Consider the following 22,160-nt stretch of genomic DNA (forward strand, 5'->3'; position numbering starts at 1 on the left):
GAACCTCCAATCACACTGTCAGGGCAATCGTCTCTTCACCTGCCGCACGTAAGCAACAAAGTGCCCAGTTAGTCACTGCCTGGCCTTGCATGACTCACCCCTGCATTATGACTAGTTATTTTTGTAATGCCTCAGATTTTGTCTTCAGTTCAAGTTGTCAGCTATAGACACAGGTAACACTGACTGGATCTCTCAAAGTGTATTTATGTAAGCAAGCACCAGCGTCATCTATTAAACGCGTACTCTGAATTCCTAGCGGTGCAAAAAAGAAACCTGATCCAATGTAGGCACCGGTGCTTATTAACATAAAAATACTTTGGTTGATTTTGTCTAAGATACATACGTCTATGGCTGAGACCTAAAATATAACTGAGGAGCAACTTCTGAACTGAGACCAAAGCACTTCTTCTCTCTCTGTCTCTCTCTCTCTCTCTCTCTCTCTCTCTCTCTCTCTCTCTCTCTCTCTCTCTCTCTCTCTCTCTCTCTCTCTCTCTCTATATATATATATATATATATATATATATATATATATATATATATATATACACACACACACACACACACACACACACACACACACACACACACAGTGCAATAGGAATCACTCTGAATGATTGCAAAAAACATTTAGAAAAACAAATGCTAGTGGTGCCACATTATTTTGGGGAATGTTCCCATTAAAGGGCATTAGTTCCTGCACAGTAATGTAATGTTACAGCTGCTATAAGATAGTTTTACATATTATTACACTTGTGGATACATAGCAGGAACTACTCCACTGCTGTAAAGTGCTACAATATGTCAAAGCACAATAATTTTTTGCATCTGAAATTTCCTAATGTGATATTTGAGGAGCGGCTATTTTGTGTTTTTAGTTGCTGTCCATTTGCTCAGTATTAAATCATAATGCTTGCTGTTTTAATCAGCTGTTGATTGATTTGAAACTGGCTGATCAGAAAATGATCTCACACATGAGAGAGCAAAGCCAACCGACTCTACAGCCATGCAGAATCCATTGGGTTAAAGATCAATGCCCAAAAGACCAAGGTACAGAAATTAACTCGGAAGTATCATCAACCTACGTGAAGGGACAGAGAAAGACATAAGGTCCGGGATAACAAGCTAGAATTGCCTTTGCAAAGCTGTGCCCTGTGTGGAAGTCCTCAACGTATGGCAGAAAAACCAAGCTCAGGCTCTGCACCAGCAACATTCTTTCTGTTCTTCTCTATGATGCAGAGTGCTGGCGAACAACAAAGCAAGATGTCCAGAAACTTTCAAGCTTCCACATCATGTGCCTAAGAAAGTTATTTAGCATACACTGGCCTGATACCATCTCTAATGCCAGACTGCACCTCCTAACAGGCCAAGAGGACATCACCAACATCCTCAAATGCAGGGGATGGACATGGCTTGGTCATGTTTTCCGTCTGCCAGATTTTATCCCAGCCTAGACAGCACTCCGATGGACTCCGGAGGGAAAGTGAAGAAGAAGCCGCCCCAAAACTACATGGAGACGAACCATTGAAGCAGAACTCTCTGCTGCGCACCTAACCGGGTGGACAGCTGCCAAATCAATGCAGGACAGAAGAGGGTGGCAGGAAACTGTGAGCCTTATGTGCCATCTGGCACGAAGAGGATGAATGAATGAATGATCAGAAAAAATCAGTTCCAAGTGATAAGACGTGCTTGTTTTGTTTTTCTTTGGACTTCTGTTTTTTGTACTCAGTTGAAAACGCTCAATTCATCTCACTCAATTTAAAATGCTCAGTCATCTCACTGCTGCAAATCACTAACTCATCAGAAGGAATGAAGATCAACAGACAACCTCCATTCTCTGGAATTCAGTTCAAGACTTTCTGATCCCAAAGAGCTGCTGACAATAGCACTGATATGACTATTAATGCAGCTAATATTATTATCTCCCCAGGAGATGATGCAGGAATATTTTAAATGCAATCACACACACTTCCAAGATGTGTGGCTATATCCTGACAGTCATGCACACATAATCTCTGGGTCTTGGGTTTGATGAAATTTATCAAGTACACATATTAAGCTACAGTATCCCACAATCATGAAAAGTTTAATATATAATGTACTGCTTTGCTATACTCTTGTTTACCAGTGTATTATTTATGAAACAGCATGCATATCATTTGAACTAGAATATCAGCCCAGGAAAAAAAAGTATATTTTCATCATTCAAAACTTATTAAATCCTAAACAGATTACAGTTATAAACTTCAAGATATGCACTCATCAGTGTTTACTCTGGGCTACTGTGAAGTGAGCCTCAAGGTGAATTAAGTGTAATTACTCATGACTACCTCATTTGAACTGATAAGCATTTCACCCTGAAGGCTCAGCTCTTAGAACTCATTTCAAATAATTTGCTGCTTTAGCACTGCCATTGATGGATTCACTGGCCCTCTTCTGCATGTGTAAGCACAAACCCTAATGGTTAAAGCAGATGAAGTGCTGAGCCATTGGGCACTCACTTTACAGCCTGCACAAGTAGCTGCAGTAAGTATTAATCTGGATTGTGTAGACAGCTCTTTAAACATGCAATCCTGTTTACTGCAGCCTCTGGAAATCTCATCAAGGCTTTCATCTGGGGTGCAGGATCCACAGGCAACTCTAATAGATTATTCATTTTCTTAAAGCACACAGAAACACACAATCCCACAGTGCTGTACATTAAATGACTGCTATGTTTTGTTTTGTTTTTTGTATGTATTTATTTCATTTGTGCAAGCATCTAGACAAGGGTAACCAACCAGAACATTTTGGCTAAGGCAATTTATCATTGACAATGTTGAGGAGGGCCTTAGCTAAAATGTTTGTCAGCTTGACTTAGTGTTTGAGGTGATGAATGAAATAGAAAAGATGTACTGTAGACTGTATCCCTTTAACAGACACACAACTCTTCAGTAAAATTAAACTAAGTTTCAGTAAGCAAACAAAAAATGAAAAACAGGCTTTAGTTTAAAAGTTGTTTTGTTTTAAAATGTTTTACCTCATGGTAAAGATAGCGTCACAGCCCAGGCTGGTGAATGTCATGAAAGAGACCCAGAGACAGAAGCCGCAAGTTTAAGCACTAACTGGCATGTTTAATAACAAAGACAGTACTAAACAGTACAGACAAAAACACACTTAACAAAATAAAAGGCACAAGGGCCAAAACAAAAGGTCTAACACCAACACTAATTAAACACCTGCGATCACTCTTTTTATACATCTGTGGCTGTAGCCTAATTAATCATTAATCATTTATTCAATGTAAAGCTCCAGCCACATTCCCACGTGTTCTGGCAGGGAGGATTTTAACCCCCCCCCCCCCACCCACACCCACACCCACACACACTCACACACACAAACACTCAGACACGCACGCACGCACACACACACACACTCACTGCCCCGGCGGGGCTTTCACCCTGCCACATCCTCCCTAACTATAAGACTAATGTGTATCTGTTAGAGTGATACAATATTGATGAACAAACCTATTAGGATTTGTAATCCTAACATATGTAGTGGGCTGTAAGTTACAGGAAATTCTTCAGAATATGAGCTGATGGATATCCAGCTGAACAAATCTAGAAACCCCAAACCTGTAAACAGGGATTAGCATGTATTGTTGTGACTTCAGAGTGAGTGGGGGCATTACTGTGTGTTATGCCTTTCCACTCAGGAAACCTGTGATGAAAAGCAGTTGACTGATCTGCCACAGTTGTCCATTTGTGCCTGTAAGGAAATTTAAGCTGCCTTGGCACTTGTTATCAAATGTAGGATTTTGAAAATGTACAGCGGAAGCACTTTCGCCTGTAGAGTAAATAAAACACACCTGTGTTAATTTCATCTCATGTTTCTCTCTCGGTATAGTTATCAAGCATCCCCGAGATGGTGGTTTATGAATCTAGAAATCCTCCTCCACCTCAGGACATACAACTGTTAACAGCTGATAACCCATTTCAGCTGACAACCTCGTATTAGTGTTTGGTTTACACGGGTTGACTTTGCTGTGATGCAGAATTCTTTTTGCTACCTCTCATGTGTGTTTAATGCATCTTATTACATGACATTCCAATTACGTGTGTATTTCACGTTGTATTTGAAGTATTGAATTTTTGTGAATTGCAGTATGTTAAAAAACAAAACAAAAACAGGCTTTCTTATATCATTTCAAATACACTTTCCCTTTGGAGTTTGGGGCCTGCATGCTACATGTGTCCGTGGAGACCCCAGCCTGTATTTCTCTTATCTCTGAATAAGAGTGGGGCGGACAGGGGGCGGACAGGTGCCACCAACTGGCTTGCAGCTCATGAGTCATGTTCACCACCCTCAGCTGCACAGGGCCTCCCAGACACTGCTCCACCGTAAAAGGGTGGCATATGTCCTCAGCAAGCTTCATTAACTTCTCCAGAGAAACCGTGATGCCTCTGACATATTAATTATTTCAGAAGCATTCTGCACTTCGAGAGCTCTGCAAGGGGGTGCCACCTATCTTCCTCATTTGATTCAAATTACAGGGGAGGCTGCACAGCTATTATAAAAGCAGAGGCTGCTAATGCCTGCTTCTTTCTATCCCAATACCTTAGATTGTAATATGTAATAATTCACTGGTATAGTGTATTGTCTACTTGATTATTCCCATGATAGCAGGCTAATTAAAAAACTTCTACAAAAAGGCTAAAAAAAAGTTTTTACTGTGGTTATAGATATCCTATTGGTCAATGGAAAAGGGCATATATATTTATATAAAAACAACGATATGCATTTTGGATTTAATCAAATCTGAATACATATTACTTCAGAATTTTTCTCTGATTATTGCTTGAACATATGCATTCTAGACACTTTATTCCAGCCTAAATTGATAACTCAGTCAAGGTCTCAGTGGCTACAAAAATAGTGAAAGTAATACTACTGTACTAATGAACTGCTCAATAGAGTCATCATTGTTGTCGTTGTACCAAATGAAGGTACGCACACAGCCAGCATACGAAACCCTACAGATGGTCAGATTGCTCATTGTGTGTGTTTTTTTTAACAGTAATAAAGTATTACTTTCTCTCGTAATACGAAGCTAGAACAGGATTATAATTTTATTACATTTTTTCCTGAAACAGGATTACTTGTAATCGCACATCCAGTGCCAGCAGATCTATTAGCTATAAATATTTAACATTTGGCATAACTCCACAGTGTATATAAAGGAGATGCTAGACTGGACGCATGCCACACCAAACGTATCAACTGGAAATGCTTTTCGCATTTCCATCTATCGGGTACTCATTGCAGTAAAGTGATACTAGGAAAGTACAGTGGTCCTTACAAAAGGTCTCCTTAATACAGACATTTGGTTGCATAATTATGAGGTAAGGTTTCCTGCAATTACTGTACTTAGAGGATGTCAAACTGGCAAGTGCAAAGGGCCGCTATGCACTTCAGGGAACAGGCTTGGGTTCCAACCTGATCCCAGGGTCCATTCTTTGGCGGCTGCCCAAAAAAAGTCATTTGCTAAATTTGTCAAAAGGATACAGTATCCACCCAATGTTTGCTGTCAGGAACTCTTATTACAAGTATTATGTTTCCTTCTGCTGCAATATCAATGCAAATCCAACATTCAGCCCACAGTTAGTTTGTTGCCATATTATGCAGGCACATAATATCAACAGCAAACATTTTACTTATTGCCCAAGTATAGACTGAGGTTTCTAAAAAAAAAAAAAATTGAATTGAAATGGCGCTATTTTAATACAGTAGCCAAGGCAGAATACAACCCTTGTAACAATAAACCAAAGCAAGAAACTATATTGTAAAGTATGTTCTGATTTCATAAGTTAGATGAAACGTGGTGTTTTGATCACAGTTCAAGAGTCCACACAAGTTTTAAGAACAAAATAAAAATCTTGCTGCTGGCTTGTCAATGGAGGCTTCTGGGTTCCTGTTGCATGCAGTGTGAAAGTGCAGCTTCCCAACGTGCCGGGGTCCTGCTGCACAGCAGTCCCACCATGCGGATGGCTTTAGCAAGGCAAGGCAAGCAGATCTTTTTTAGTGATAACAAATGTTTTATATTTATAATTAATCTTACATTGAGACTTCCCCTTTAACATTTGAAAGATGTATAGTTCTGAAACATTAGCAGTATTCCACTAAGCAAAAAGTGGATCACGATTTGCACTGTTGTAAAATGTTTTCTCACCAGAAGTGATTGGGTCTATCTCAAACTTAGGTTACCATTTCTGTAATATTAAATAAACAAGTGCCTTCTCTGTCGCTTCCTATTTAACTGTTGTTATTTATCTTGTGTCTCCAGTGGGAAGAGATCAGTGGGGTGGATGAGCACTACACCCCGATCCGCACCTACCAAGTCTGCAACGTGATGGAGTACAACCAGAACAACTGGCTAAGGACCAACTGGATCCCACGGAACTCAGCCCAGAAGATTTACGTGGAGCTCAAGTTCACCCTGAGAGACTGCAACAGCATCCCCCTGGTGCTAGGCACCTGCAAGGAGACCTTCAACCTGTACTGCATGGAGTCAGACGAGGACCAAGGGGTCAAGTTCCAGGAGCACCACTACACAAAGATCGACACTATCGCAGCCGACGAGAGCTTCACTCAGATGGACCTGGGCGACCGCATCCTCAAGCTCAACACTGAGGTGCGGGAGGTGGGGCCTGTGAGCAGGAAAGGGTTCTACCTGGCTTTCCAGGATGTGGGGGCCTGCGTGGCACTGGTCTCTGTGCGGGTCTACTTCAAGAAGTGCCCGTACACTGTGAAGAACCTGGCCATGTTCTCAGACACAGTGCCCATGGACTCCCAGTCATTGGTGGAGGTGCAGGGCTCCTGTGTCAATCACTCCAAAGAGGAGGAGCCTCCCAGGATGTACTGCAGCACGGAGGGGGAGTGGCTGGTGCCCATCGGGAAATGCTTGTGCAACATCGGGTATGAGGAGAGGGGGAACTCCTGCCAAGGTAACTTGCACCTTTACGCTTGGCTTTACTATGTGTTTTCAGGGTAAAGGTATTGGCAGTCAATTGTAAAATTTATCGATTTATAATCGATTTAGAAATACAGTTATATAGCCAAGAGAAGGTAGTATTATAAATACAGTTATATAGCCAAGAGAAGGTAGTGTTGCTCAGGAAGCCACAAGCCAACAGATATAGTCTAGCTGCTCATTGTTGTTATGCCAATAGAGACAGCAGTTCTTTAAAACAAATATATTTCTTCAAAGGGGAGAACTGATAAAGTACTGACTTTATAGTAGCTTGAACTACTCTACAACAAGAAAGTTCAAGATATAGTGTATCTAACTGAATTCAAATGATCTTTAACCCAGCTGCAGATACTCAATGGTTCCATAGCCATCGTTGAAAGGTGATCACATGGAGGATCTCTTAGAAAGTATTTTCAACTAACCTAAAAGTGGTTCAGTTTTGTCAAGATAAGCCACGTTGTTTAAGTAAATGTCTATGTGAGTGTTGTATGATTTCATTAAGACAGTGATATTTAACATGTGCTACCAAGGCCTTTAATCATCTTACAATGTTGCAGGATGTTGTCATACTGATACCCCTACCACTGACATGAACACCTTGTATCTCCCAGCTCAAACAGAGGAAGGCTTTGCTGTTTAAAATATGGGCTCTTGGTGACACAGTCCTTCGCTGAAAGCATCTTGAATCAGTTACAGTTATGAAAAGCTTTTTGTATAACACTTCATCAGGGCCTAATTTGGTGTTTGGAACATGGGCCATGGAGAGACAGGCACTTACCAAGCACAGCTCATGCATTTCATGCCCACGTGCAGCCACAGGGCAGGCAGGTGGGAATTCTGGGATTGAATCCTGAGCATGTTTTACAACCAGGCTGCCAAGGTTAGGCTGGAAACAAGGAGGAGTAGGGCTTGCAGAAGCTGCATTTTAGCCAAGGCTGTTTAACAGAGGTGTTGGGATAGTGGGGTTAGTCAAGTCAAGTAGACAAATAGTCATCTGTATTGTTAAGGCATTCTTGGGTTTTTGATAGAGATAGAGGTAAAACACCCTCAACCTGCCACGTGTAAATTGCACAGCTGTATGTGGCTGAGTGATGCTGATTCTTGCGTAATAGCTGCCACTCAACGGCAGTCAATGCACTATAAATATTAGGAAAAAGCAGCTGCTTCCAGTTAAACCTTTTTGTCATCTTATGCACACCCCAGTCTCTGTAAGTCGCCTTGGATAAAGGCGTCTGCAAATAAACAAATAATAATAATAATAATAATAATAATAATAATAATAATAATAATAATAATAATAATAATAATAATAATAATAATACTGAAAGCTGGGCCGCAGTGTTCCACGATCCTCCGATGAGAGATTCAAAACAATAAAGTTAATTTAGTGCCAAAGTCAAACTGCATTACAAGTGCAGTAATACAAATTGACAATGCTAGCATAAGGGCAACTACAATTCTATGAGTACGCACAGAGGTAACATCTTCAGATTGTGACTGTATCACAATGGTAATGCTACTGCATTACAATTACCACTGTTTAATGTTTCTTCCAAATCCATTGTATTATATTGCCATTGCTGGTAATGCTGTACCTGGTAATGAATCTGCTAGGCTATGTCTATATAATACATTGCTGAAGTTACTAGTACAGATTCCTACTAAACAGCCGTTACAGTTCAGTTAGACTAGTGAACTGCAGTCCATGCCACTGCACCTAGTTCACTGTACCTTCACTGCAAGGGTTCTTCATCAGGAATACCAGGCTTTGAAAACTTCTTAACTTCTAAGGAGTGATTCTGGGACAGGCTGGCTGCCTGTTCAGAGACCAGAATAATCCTGCTTGGTTAAAAACTACCTGCCTTAGCCTCTCCGTGCTGGTGCCTCTGTCAGAGCTATGATAGGCACCTCTAGCAGGATGAACCCATTGAGACTAAGGGAAGTGCTACTGGGATCTGTGTGAGAGGTCCAGAAAAACACTGAGACAGTGATCACTGCGTAGTGAGAGCTCCATGCCTCTCATACTCTGGAGTGCTTGTGAGAATGTTTTGATATATTTGACAATCTCTTATTAGTTCCAGAGCGTGGCTAATGGAGGCTAATAAGGGTTTATATTACCAAAGCATGGCAGCTGCAGCTCTATAATAAATCCCTCTTTGTAGCAGGAGAAGTGTGCGAGGGAGATCTCAAAAGGGTTAGGTGTTAAGGACCAATTTACTATTAAAATCCAAGAGTAGTCACAACATGAACTGTTATTTTTAAAAGGATTAAAAAATACCTACTATACACAACACACTGCAATTCCTAATTGTCTAGGTACACAACTGATTAATTTTTTAATGCACATTTTTTTTTTCTACATTGACCACACTAAAAATGTATCTTTGTAGTTGAAATGCTCAGTGACAGTTTTTCCAGACAATATTACTTTGTCTTATTATGACAGTTCATACTTACTAAATAAAGTGCCCAAATTAAGAAAGAAAGAAAGAAAGAAAGAAAGAAAGAAAGAAAGAAAGAAAGAACATGTTTTGTTGATAACTTATGTTTAGGGCTGTATTTTTTATCATGGTAAAACAATTGCTTATTGCACTATTCTTTGGGAATTTTCACGGGGAACTACATATTACACGGCAGTGGGTACATTTCACTGAAATCATGACTGATTGTGAATGACTGTGAAACAAATACTGCTTTACTTATGGGTGCCTGTTACTAAAATCATGCTCACAGCAGCTGTTCTGAAGGAAGGTGCAAATACATTCTGTACAATTCTATTTTTCTATTGAACAAAGTTTATAAATCATGCACTAATTGTATTTTTTATAATCTAATGAGTGATAGATTTAAGTTTTAACTGCATAAGGGAATGTGTTCATATATCCTAAAGAGAAAAATGCACTCATATTTTAAAGTTGTTAGTATTTTCATCCACCCATTGAGATGTTTAAAATAGATTCTACTAAAGCTGTCATTTGCTCTGGAATTACAGCTTTGCATTTATAACATAAACTCCAGAAATAAAGTGGAAACAGGGCAGTACAAATTCCAGTCAATATCTGAACATTCGGGCAGTGCACATACCTTGTATTCAAAATGTCTTCTTTCTAGTTTACCTTTCCACAAGAAAGGCTGAACGTTGCACATATCTGACATATAGTGGGCCTATACAGCCAGCTCAGTCGAATTCATTGCCTAAAGCTATGTTTATAGGTATGAAGGACAAGCACAACATGAGAGGGTTAAGTTTTAACCTTAAGTGGAGTTTTCTGTACATGAAACAATTATGCAGAAACAGAATGATTTACTTGGAGCATATATGATAAAGGGAGGCGAATGATAAGGAAGTATTTCTGTCACCTCACATGGTTGCTTACACTGCAGACTCATGGACTTCCTGTTCTTTCTTGAAATAATAAATAGACTGGTATGTGTGCTGAATTAAAAAAAAAAAAATACAACATATTAATCCCATTCCACGACAGCAAGGCAATGCCTTGTGACTAAATAGATTAAAAGCTCATAATACGACTTCATTGCTGCTGTAGTTAATAGACCAGAAACAATGTACAAGCAGTAAAAAATGTAACCCATGCATATTAGTAAAAGAGTGAAAATGGCTTAGGGTTAGGGTTAGGTCAATCCGAAGACATATTTTTCCACATTAGTTCCCACATTAATCAGTCTTTCTGTTTAAATCCCAGAGTATGCCTCTCACTATGTCTGCATTGAGCTCTCAAGTCTCCCCTATATACCAGGAGAAGGGCCCAGTCAAACCTTACCAAATCAATCTTCCCCACATTCGCCAATTGAATCAACAGAAGCAATGCATTTACATGGATACAATTTATGACAACCATAGCGGAATAGAATACAATTACATTTTAGTCCATTTCTATATTCGTATCCAGCAGTGTGCAGGGCTGAAACCCCTCACTTGTAAATAGGTATTACTTGTGTCATTTATTTTGTTATCTTGTACCAGCACTTGTTTTCCATCACTCATATTCTACAGTATACATGTGCAGAATTCCTCCCTCTGCATCAACAACACTATTACCTTATTTTCATTTGCCTACTTATTTTTTTTGGTATAAATGTTTAACTGGACCCAGGAAAGGGTTAATTGCGCGCCTTGTTTAAAATACTCACATGTCCATGTGGGGATGTGGATACAATGGAGAAAACAGAACGCTATGATTGGAGGTCCAGTGTATGAATTATTCAGTGTAGTTTAAAAATGTGTATAACAGGCTGCACCTGGACTGTATGCTCAGTCTTGTAGAGGCAGGGGCATAGGAAGAAGCACCAGAAAAGTAGCCAGACTTGTGGCAGTATATTGTTATTATTTGTTTAAAAATAATTTATTTTTCTTTATTTTTGATAAATAAACGTGCCAGCAGCATCACTATTTCAATGGTGGCCTGTTTTCCTGCCTTTTCACCTGATCGCTGGCGCCTGACCTTCACAACCAGTGTTTTTTTTTTTTTTTTTTAGTTAAATAGGACATGAATGTTTATTCAGCTCAACTATGATTATTAGATACTGAGTTACATTAAATATTGCAAGCTGAGTCTAATTTGAAAACAAACCTCTCCAAATCCCCAGAAATAGGGTTCAGCTGTGTTTCTATGTGGGAATTTCCGTGGCTGGTACAGCCCATGGGAAGAGGTTAAAATAACTTATTAAAACAGATACACAACCTATTTAAAAAGATTCCTCTCTTGCACATGTCAAATTACCTTTAAACATATACATACAAACTGCATTTTAAACAAAACAAAGAAAATATGAACTTCTAAACAGTTAGACCTTGAAGGACAGTGTTAACAGATGCTAATTTATACACTGTGCTAATTTAAGAAACAAGGAAAATCAATTAAAGGTGGAACTATACACACACCTTATTAGCATCAGCACACTGACACTGCACCCTTTTAGAAAAAATATCAAATAAACAGATCCCCGAGTGGCTCACCTGGATTATGAGTCAGGTTTGTGTCCTGGCTGTGTCAAGTTGCCAATCTTGGCTGAAGATCCCATGGGGTGGGGAGGCAAAATCGGCAAGGACTGCTACAGCGGCCCCTACTGGCCAGGAGTCCAGTGGATATCAACAGGACTGTCACTTGTTCTGCTGTCCATTAATTCATTGTGGGATTTTATCATTTCATAGAGAATCTCAACATTCATGGTACAGAAGAGAGTATTTTTTTCTCTCCTTTGCCATTAACCGTCTTATAAAGACACGTCCCATTCTGTGTAATTGCGTATAAGCTACAGGAACACACAGACACGTCCTTTATTTATTGTGGAGGTTTCCCAGGAGGGCACCACGATGTCTTCTTTTAAATAAGCAGCAGAGATGGCTGATTAGGCTCACATTCTCTGAATGATCCCATCCACCCTGCTTTGGTGAAAGGATCTGCTTTAAAACCGTACTAGATATTTGGCCCCATGCTGCAGCTCGTCAAGCCTCCATTGTGTTTGCAGCTGCCTCCTCTTCCCTTTGAGTTGTGAAATTAGATTCTTTCAGGATTTGGCAGGAAATACAATCCTGCCAGTCGCTACCCCTGTTTTGTAATTAGATCTTATTAATGAGATGAAGAAAGTGCAATTGAATATTTTAACAAGTCAGATCCTACCCGCGTAGCTGTGAGAAAGGGTTCAGAGTGGAAGCCAATATTGTCTCATATTACACTCATGCACAATAGATGGGACATCATCTACATTTTTGGAAAATGTCTGAAAGATATATTCTTATTGGGAAAGAGATTTTAGGTGCTAATCCATTTTTTAAACCTGAATGTATTTGAATATTTTCACTTTAGAGACAACCATCTGTATCATTTCCAAACTGTTTGAAATATTTTTGTAGTTTGTTTAGTTAATGTAGTTAAATTTATTTGATAGTCTTGTCCAGTTATTTTCATTTCACTTTGGAGTAAAAGCATTCATACATCTGTCGAAATGTCTGTCACTCCAATCAAAGTTTGTTCCTGCTTTTTGACTTCCATGTCCAAGTAACTATTTCATTCTTGATTCTTGTTTATTCTTATAATTCTAGTCTGTTGAACGATAAAGTACAATACATTGTCTTTTCAAACTGTGCCAATGTAGTTTTAAAAAGTAGGTTTACTTGATTACCTAAAGAATTATGATAGTAGGGCTGTAACGAAGAGTGCATTTTGACTTTCGATGGTTCGGGAACACATTACCAAATGAAGGTTTGAACCTTCGATGATACTAATTTGCATAATTTGCTGATGACGTCACCAAGGCTTCTAGTTTATATTTGATTGAAAATCTGATTACCTTTCAGCTAATCCACATAAATGGAATGTAGTTAAAATCTGTTATATAGAACAGTAATCATGTTTTTATCGCTTAAAACAAAATAAAAATGCACATTATATATGTACATGTAATTGATGCTGCTTGCAATATATACAGGAAGTTTGCAATGCAGAAGCACATTATTGCAGCCAATTGAAAGAACCACAACTGATTTAGACAAAACAAAGCTTTATTTAACAGTCACAGTTCCAGGCAGGTACATTTTACTACTTCAATAATACTTCTAATAATAATAATAATAATAATAATAATAATAATAATAATAATAATAATAATAATAATGAATTTACATTTGTCAAGTGACCCCAGAGATTTGTTGTGCCTCCATGATACATTAACAGTCATTTGCACAATTTGCATACAACTTTATTTAGGTCGCCTGGACATTTAACAACATTTTTTAAAATTATTTAGTGTTTCATACTTATTCTACCATAGCACTTCTCTTACAGTGTCTTGTACTCTAGATATTCAGTACATATTTTACTGAACCAATACAATCGCTATAGGCACCCCCTGCCCCTCCACCCCAATGCTTTGGCATAATGTACTCTGCTCCAATACATGGCAGCGGTGCCATATAGATTTGTTATGTGTAACAGCTTGGATTTTAATACAAAAAGTTCTGTTTTAGTAATATACATTATACAAATCCAAAGATTGAATTTTGCATGAGAATGACATTTAATGTGTGATTTATAATATTCACACATTGTCAGACGTTTTCTGCTGACATAGGAAAAAAAAACAAAAACGTGAGTGCCACCTGACAAACCTTCGAAGTGTTAGAACTGCTTTCGAATGCCTGGCTAGTGAACGAACCTTCGAACCTTTGAAGATTCCGTTTTGTACTTTTTCTGCTTCACTGGGTTTGTCTGATAGATAAAGGCAGCTTTTTAGAGAAGCAGAGGAGCAGGAAAGCTAATTCATGTCATTACAATTCCACATTTTTAAAGGTGAGAACTCCCTGAAGAGGTATCTCAGGGGTTGGTCTTTAGGAAGAGAATGCAGCGAGGATTCCATTTAAAAAAAAAAAAAAATGATAAGGTTAAATGTGTTATTGCTATAGGGTGATGCGAACTTTGGCCGTCACTGTAGATTGCAATGTTTCTTACAGGACTGACTGCTACTCAGTGGAGCTATTTCAAATTAAATTGTGGAAGCCAGTGCTTGTGGATTTCTGTTTTACATGCTGTCTCCAACAGAAGGGTCTTCAAGTGAAGGATTATGTAGCAGAAATTCAGGAAACTTTAAACAAACATCAAGGGCCTCATTCACTAAACAGTGATAATGTGTGTTGCACGCAGTGAGCCCCTTTACTGCATGCTTTGTTGCTTTGTACACCTGCTGTATTCACTAACCAGTGGCAGACAACCTAGCTCATGGAAAAAAGCATGTGGAAAAAAAGCGTGTGGAAAAAGTACTGCGTTCGAGTCATTTAAATACAATGAATAATGTTAATTTGTGGAAACATATGCAAATTACATCACAAAATACAGCAAGGGAGGTATTTGATATGCAAACCATATTCACTTAAGGGCGCTAACTTTACTAGTTGCCTCAACGTGTGTTAAAAGTACCATTTTTGAAACCAGGCGGTGTCACAGACCCAGCAGAAGAGCTGCACAGGAGAGCGAGAAGGAGAGAGTATTTCAGACCAGGCAGTCATTACTAGGGCTGAGGGGAGGAGGATGTAATAACTAGATACAGACTGAGCACAGATAATACTAGCCTTAAAACTAGGGCCAGGGAAAATTCACGATAGCACGAATTTCACAGAAATCGTGTATTTGACGACCGTGAAAAATATGCATTTTATTTTCCTTACAATTTTACATTACTCTTCACCTCTACTTTCATTAAGCAGAAGCAGTGCTACAGTAGCTGTACACAGTCTGGCGTCAATTTGGTTACTACGGCAAAGGGGTCAACCAAATACCGGCTTCATGATTGGTGAATACTGTACAATGACGTAACATGCGAGTCAGAGGCGGGAAGTTTAAAATGGTTGTTTAGAATTTCAACAGAAGACCGTGTTCAGAGCTGCAAAAATGGGATGTTGCATGCAGATGGTGGGATTCTGTTTTGCTCAACTTGTAATGTGTCTTGATCATCTAAGAAAAAGTACTATGGACAAGCATCTTCACAGCACAGTGCACAAACACAGGAACATCAAACTTGAAGTTCAGGCTAAACAATTACAGAACAATCACAGAATTGTTTAAAAAGAGCACAGACAGTGGAGAAACACGTTCAAGTAGACCATTGTAAATGACTGTTTCCAGCAGAAGTTTGTTTCATTTTTAAAGATAGTTTCAATAGCAACTGAATTCCATGCAATTCCATGCATTGTGACAACTTGCAAATTAATCATTTAGCACGCTTTATTTGTGTATATCATTAGCTTAGTGAATAATGTGGTAATTCTGGTAATTTACTTCTGTTTAGTGAATGAGGCCCTAAGTGTGGTGTAATTCTCTTCCGTACAGTTATTCCTTTCGACAATCTGTCTGACCCAGTAAGTGTAGGCTGCCGAAAACCGGTCAAGATACAGAACTTTTTCTGCCGCACAATCTAGAAATGTGCTTTTTGTATTTCTCAGTAATCTTTTTAGCTTGCGTTACTGTCAACTCCATTTAAGAATTGACTTGCCATCGAGATAGCTGGCAAAACAGAAATGCACGCCAGTGATTAGCTTCAATCAAGCACTGAAGGGGCTCTGTGGCTGTGGATTATAGGCAATGAGATATGTCCTTCCACCTCTCATGGGCTGTTTCAGTCCCACTCCAGTTCTGAATTCAAATAGAAGTCCTCTCGATGTGATAGGGCTCTGTGTGATACAAGCAGCTTGGGGGACAGGTGGCTTCACTGCAGTCAGGTTTGATAGTAATTGCTTGGCAGGTATATTGAAATTCACTCAGATGGACCAAGGATTGGTGTGCAGGGAGGCTTCTGTTCCATTTTGTCTAGTGTTTAGGTTTCAATACAATCTTTCAGATATTAAATTCATGACTGAAAAAAGGGGTCTTTTTGCAGGTAATAATGGAAGACGTTTCTGTAATCATGAAAAACTTCTTTCATAACTTAAAATCAGAAATTGAAGGTACAACATGTGCTGTAGGAAAGTCAAGTAGATGAAGGCACGCTTTGAAATGATTCTCTACTTGACTCATTTTTAGTGAAAAACTTCTCAGAAGTGCTCATATAAAATAATTAATCTAAAATGTATTTGACAAAGACGTCTAGTCCAAGACATTTATCTCATTTTATTAAGTGTTTTTAGTACTAAAGTTGAAACAAAATTAGCGTTTTTATTAAAATTTAATTATCCTCTATCTTAAGATAACTAATAAAAAATCTCTGTCGCCACCTAGTGTATAGCAACAAAAATGGTATAGCAAGTGACTGGACTTGATATTATGTTAACCTGTGGCTAAAAAATTTAAATAAAAATACAATATAAAATAACTTTAAAAAGTTGGCCAGCCGGACTTAAAAGTAATAGGGATATACTGTCAGGGCCAGAGAAAAGCATGAAGCAGTCAAGCTGTAGCACAGTAGAATAAACTGTGGGAAGTCGCTTGGGAAACCAGTTACAGCCTCAGTGTTTACTCAGAAATATAATGGAAATGTACTGATCCCATGACTGGGTACAACTGACTGCCTAATTGGTATAAAAAAAAAAGAGAAAAAGAAAGGAAAGAAAATCTTTTGTTCTGAGACACATCCCCTGTCTCATAACCAGAATCTATTCACGATATCAAAGCAGCCTTTCTTTGTTTTGCTTTAGCAACAGCTTCTCTATCATTTAGCTACTATAATAGAAAGACCTGTAGGGCCCTTCTCTTTCCCGGGCCTGTGTGGTGTTTTCACTTTTAAGTGCAGAGCTTAACACTGAAGAATGTAATCCAAGCTCCTTGTGTTTCTGGGAGGCTGCTGCTGGTGAGGTATTGAGCGCCAGCGGACACGCGGGGATGGTTTGGGCGCAAGGCGGCAGGGGGTGTGATGGTGATAGATGACTGCAGCTCAGACCTGACAGCAGGACAAGGCCGAGGTCTGAGCCCAGCTCCTTGAACCCACAGGGGTTCCACTGCTGCCTCACTCACAATGACTGCAGTGCTTTAAGAGCTCTGAGACATCAAACACATGGCAGATGTCTTTGGGGCTATAAAAAGGGAAATGGTTGCCCTGTGGATTGAAGCTATGCGCAGAAAAACATATTACTACAGGATTTGATATTCTTCTGGGTTTTTAAATGTGATTGTTTTTGTTATACAAATCTAGTAAGAACCCAAGCGTCCCTTTAATGAACCATAGATTTGTTTTAACATTAACATTCTGAGTTTATATGTAATACAATGGAGAAAAAGTTAAGTTATTTACCATTTTAATAAATTAAGGAAAGTGAGAGATTAACACAACTATTCTGCATTTGTGCAACATTCTTTATTAACAGTATACAAGTGTTGCATGTCTACAAAACTTTACTTGAATTCATCGAGTAGACTTTGAATAACTCTTAAAGTTTTGTGAGTAGGGGTCTGAATCACTTTAACTTTGAACACAGCTTGGAGAGTATATATGCATTCAGTCTCTCTTATAGCCATGGACATAAATAACCAAGCATGATGAAATGAAAGGGACTGGGCAAAGTACTTTCATCTTTTGTTTTATATTTTATTTTAATTTTTTAAGAAACTTGAAATAGAAAAGTGATAAAGGAAAAAAAATCCCTCTGGAATTTGGAGAAGGCTAGGTTACACTAAGCGTTCATCTCCGGAACTCTGGGCTCATTGTCACGTTGTGTCATGAAATGAGTTTTTAGGTCTCTCAGCTTAGTAAATAGCAGACAGCAGTCCACCCACATTTCATGACAGCCACACACTGTGTTTTAATTCAAACTTTGCTTTGCCCTTGATTAAAGAAGACAGGTAGTTGTGTTGCACTTACCAGTTGCAGCCAACTACGGACAACTATTTACAGTAAATACACTTGCAAATAATTGATTGTAAGCTCTTCTAGATAGTGCACAATAACTAAAACAAGGATGGTGTGTTGTTACACCGAAGACAGACCAGAGGTCTTTACGATGGGAACTTTGTGTGTAATGAAAATAGAAGTGTAGAACATTAGCCAGGAGTTTCGGATAAAGATACAATTAGAAACACAAGCGTATTTTTGTTCAAAGATATTTCAAGGCTTAGAAAGCTGCTGTATTCTAATTGACGGAGGCAACAAAGAGAAGCAATTTTACACAGATTGCTTCTCTTGTTTTCATTGTGACCTCTCTTGGAACAGCTGGATTAATTGTGGTAATATTTCATTGTAAGGTGGTGTTAATTTGTGCCCGGGACAATAATTTGCCTGTTTGTCGAGATCCCCTAAGTGACATATCGTTTAAGCAGAGCCAGACACACACGATTTAATGTTTCAACGACAGTGTTCCATGCAAAGCATGCTAACCTGATTTATAACCTCTGAAAGGGCACACAATTACACTTTAATTATCTGGAGGAATTTGTAATCAGGTGGAGTGGGCTGAGCTATAGATCTGTTAATAGGTTGTAGTCTGTCGCTTGTCGCGGATGCCCTAAAACAGCACAGCTGTGGCACAGTCAGGACGGCGATGGGACTCAGTCAGGAGGAGGAGTCAGTAGTTTTATCTCCTTTTGGTGAAAAGACAGAATCATTCTTCTTTGCTACGCAATTTATTATTTTCTCCTGCGACATGGATATCATTGATAGGGAAGGTATTAGTGGTCTTGTTTCGGCCTTTAGTTCCTTCAAGATCCTTGTTGCAGTTACATCAGTGGGCCACCATTTACAAGTCAGATGCTGGTGGGCAGCACAGTGTTAAAGGGTTATTGTTGACAACAAAGCACATTACTTACCATTGCTACCTGCTGTCTATGTGTAACCCTATAGGTACAAAACATTACTTATCATTGCTACCTGCTGTCTTGTGTGTATCCCTGTAGTTGCTTTTTCTACATAATCACAATTGTTTATGTTTTTTTTCACACCTTTGATCATTAATCAGTTTTGAAAAGTTATTTTAGTTTTAGATCTGGCAAGTCTTCCCGTGAATACTTCTTGTCACTGTCCAAAATAAAGTGCCATTTCTCATGGTGGTTTGGTATAGGCATTGATAATACCAGTTAAATGCTGCTGTGTGGCTTTTCGAATAAAATGTTCTTTTAAGTAATTCATAGGAGCTGGTTAGTACAGTATGCCAATCAAGCTAAATATAGAATAGTTTTTATTTGTATGTTTTTCTTGGCATTTTACCCAAATAATAATTGTTAGTCACTCACACAACATTTCATTTGTCTGAAATGAAGGACAAATTGTGAGCCTGTCAATGTTTAATGGTCTAATTTTTAACTGTTATGTGAAAAAATCCTACATAGTTTAATTTGGAATATGTGAATAAGAAAATTAACAGAATTGCAACTGTCGAGAAAAAAAAAAAGGTATTGCAGTAATATGTACAGCTCAACACTCAACGGTAAATAATGGGTTTTGTTTAAAAAAAACAAAAACAAAAACAAAAAACAAAGCCTAGTCAGTAAAAAGTTCAAACAGTGTTAAGTTAAAGGCCAAGACCACATCAGAATCAGCAATTTCAGTCAATGTGTACAGTACAGGGACACACCTTTCTTTGTTACATCTTGTAAAACAATATATATATATATATATATATATATATATATATATATATATATATATATATATATATATATATATATATATATATATATATAGTGCCGAGAGAAATGACACAAAAACATGGTACTTTTCCACAAATTATTCAACTTTCAATAGCCATGTGTGAAAAAGTATGTGAACCTTTAGATTTAGACTTTTAGATCTGTAGACTCAAGGCACCCCCTTGAGCAGCAATAACTTCAACTAAACGTTTCCTGTAATTGTTGGTCAGTCTCTCACATTGGTTTTGAGGAATTTTGGCCCATTCCTCCTTACAGAACTGCTTTAACTCTGTGACATTTGAGGGCTTCCTTGCATGGACAGCTCGCTTCAGATCCTACCACAACATTTTTATGGGGATTAGGTCCGGACTTTGACTGGGCCATTCTAGAACGCGGAATTTCTTCTTCTGTAGCCATTCTTTTGTAGATCTGCTTTTATGTTTAGGATCATTGTCTTTCTGCATGACCCACTTTCAGTTCAGCTTCAGCTCACGGACGAATGGCCTGACATTTTCCTCTAGAATCTTCTTATACAATGCAGAATTCATGGTTGTGTCAATGATGGCAAGCCGTCCAGGTCCTGAGGCAGCAAAGCAGCCCCAAACCATCACACTCCCACCACCATGCTTGATGGTTGGAATGAGGTTCTTCTGTTTGAACGCACTGTTTAATTTTCGCCAAACATAATGTTTCTCATTGAGGCCAAAAAGTTCTACATTTGACTCATCTGTCCAGAGAACATTGTTCCAGAAGTCTTATGGATCATCTATGTGCTGTTTGGCGAAATTCAGATGGGCAGCAATGTTCTTTTTAGAGAGCAGTGGTTTCCTCCTGGCTATCCTTCCATGAATATCATTCTTGTTCAGTCTTTTTCTGATAGTTGAGTCATGAACACTCACATTAGCCGGGGCGATAGTGGCCTGCAGATCCTTGAATGTTACTCTGTGGTTCTTTGTGACTTCCTTGATGATTTTCCGGTTTGTTCTTGGAGAGATTTTAATAGGACGACTGGTCCTGGGTACGGTGACTGCGGTCTTGAACTTTCTCTATTTGTAGTCTATCTGTCTGACAATGGATTGGTGGAGCCCCAAATCCTTAGAAATGGTTTTGTAACCCTTTCTAGACTGATGAGCATCAATAACTGTTTTTCTGAGGTCCTCAGAGATTTATTTTGGTCATGGCATGACGTGTTTCCACACACCTGTATGGTGAAGACTCACAAAGTTTCTGATCTTTATGTAGATAGGGTAAACTCAACCAAACTCACCCCTGAAGATCTACCTAATTATTTAAACACCTTATTCTAATTATCCCCTTAATTGAGCTGATAAAACCAGGAGTTCACTTATTTTTTCACATACCCTGAATCTTAATTACTCATTGTCTAATTCATATTTGTCTAATTCATACATCATTTTGTTTCAAAAGTCATGGAATTGGTTAATATAAGCCGTATTGGATATTTAAGAAAAGACTGGTTTTTATTCAAGAGGGCTATCATGTTAAAACTATGGAATTTCCATAATTATCATGGGGGTTCACACATTTTTCTCGGCACTATATGGGTCAGGGTGTCAATACTTATGCATGAGTTCTTTCTTCAGATTGATTTGCCTAATACAATATAACCCCATTCCTGAATTTTATGAAACTCTTCAACTCTTCATTACTTCACATTATTACAACTGAATGACCATGTGTATATCTTGGGAACCACGTTTCCCAATTTGATTAACAGGTGTAGCGTTTGTTTATATTCTATACTATATGTTGTAAATGGTACTGACAACTGTAATTATTCTAGCAATCCCTATCATATTAAACTGTATATACAAATGGCAAATATTACTTGGAATAATCCTGAATATCACTGCAACGATTGCTTGTCATACACACAAAATTAAGCCTATAAATATGCGCATACTGATGAGTAATTCTTCGTAAATCCATATTTTTTATATGCAAGACACAACTAAAGTACAGTGATCTTTAATGGGCACCATGCACTACCAATAACTGTACTAAATGAAATGCCAATTCATGTGTAATGCTGCAGAGCGCACAGTAGCAGCTCGGAATAAGTCGTG

General features: G+C 38.5%; 1 protein-coding gene across 4 annotated transcripts in view; it reads left to right on the top strand.

Annotated features, from left to right (window-relative positions):
* Nucleotides 1-22,160, top strand: part of LOC121320975 (ephrin type-A receptor 3-like) — a 98,538-nt gene that overhangs the window by 20,876 nt on the left and 55,502 nt on the right. For all 4 annotated transcript variants that reach the window (XM_041259834.1, XM_041259836.1, XM_041259837.1 and 1 more), the window contains exon 3: nucleotides 6,323-6,983. In XM_041259834.1, coding sequence (XP_041115768.1) covers nucleotides 6,323-6,983 — 661 coding nt within the window. The remainder of the gene's footprint in view (nucleotides 1-6,322; nucleotides 6,984-22,160) is intronic.

The sequence above is a fragment of the Polyodon spathula genome, chromosome 9 (assembly GCF_017654505.1).
Source record: "Polyodon spathula isolate WHYD16114869_AA chromosome 9, ASM1765450v1, whole genome shotgun sequence".
NCBI lineage: Eukaryota > Metazoa > Chordata > Actinopteri > Acipenseriformes > Polyodontidae > Polyodon > Polyodon spathula.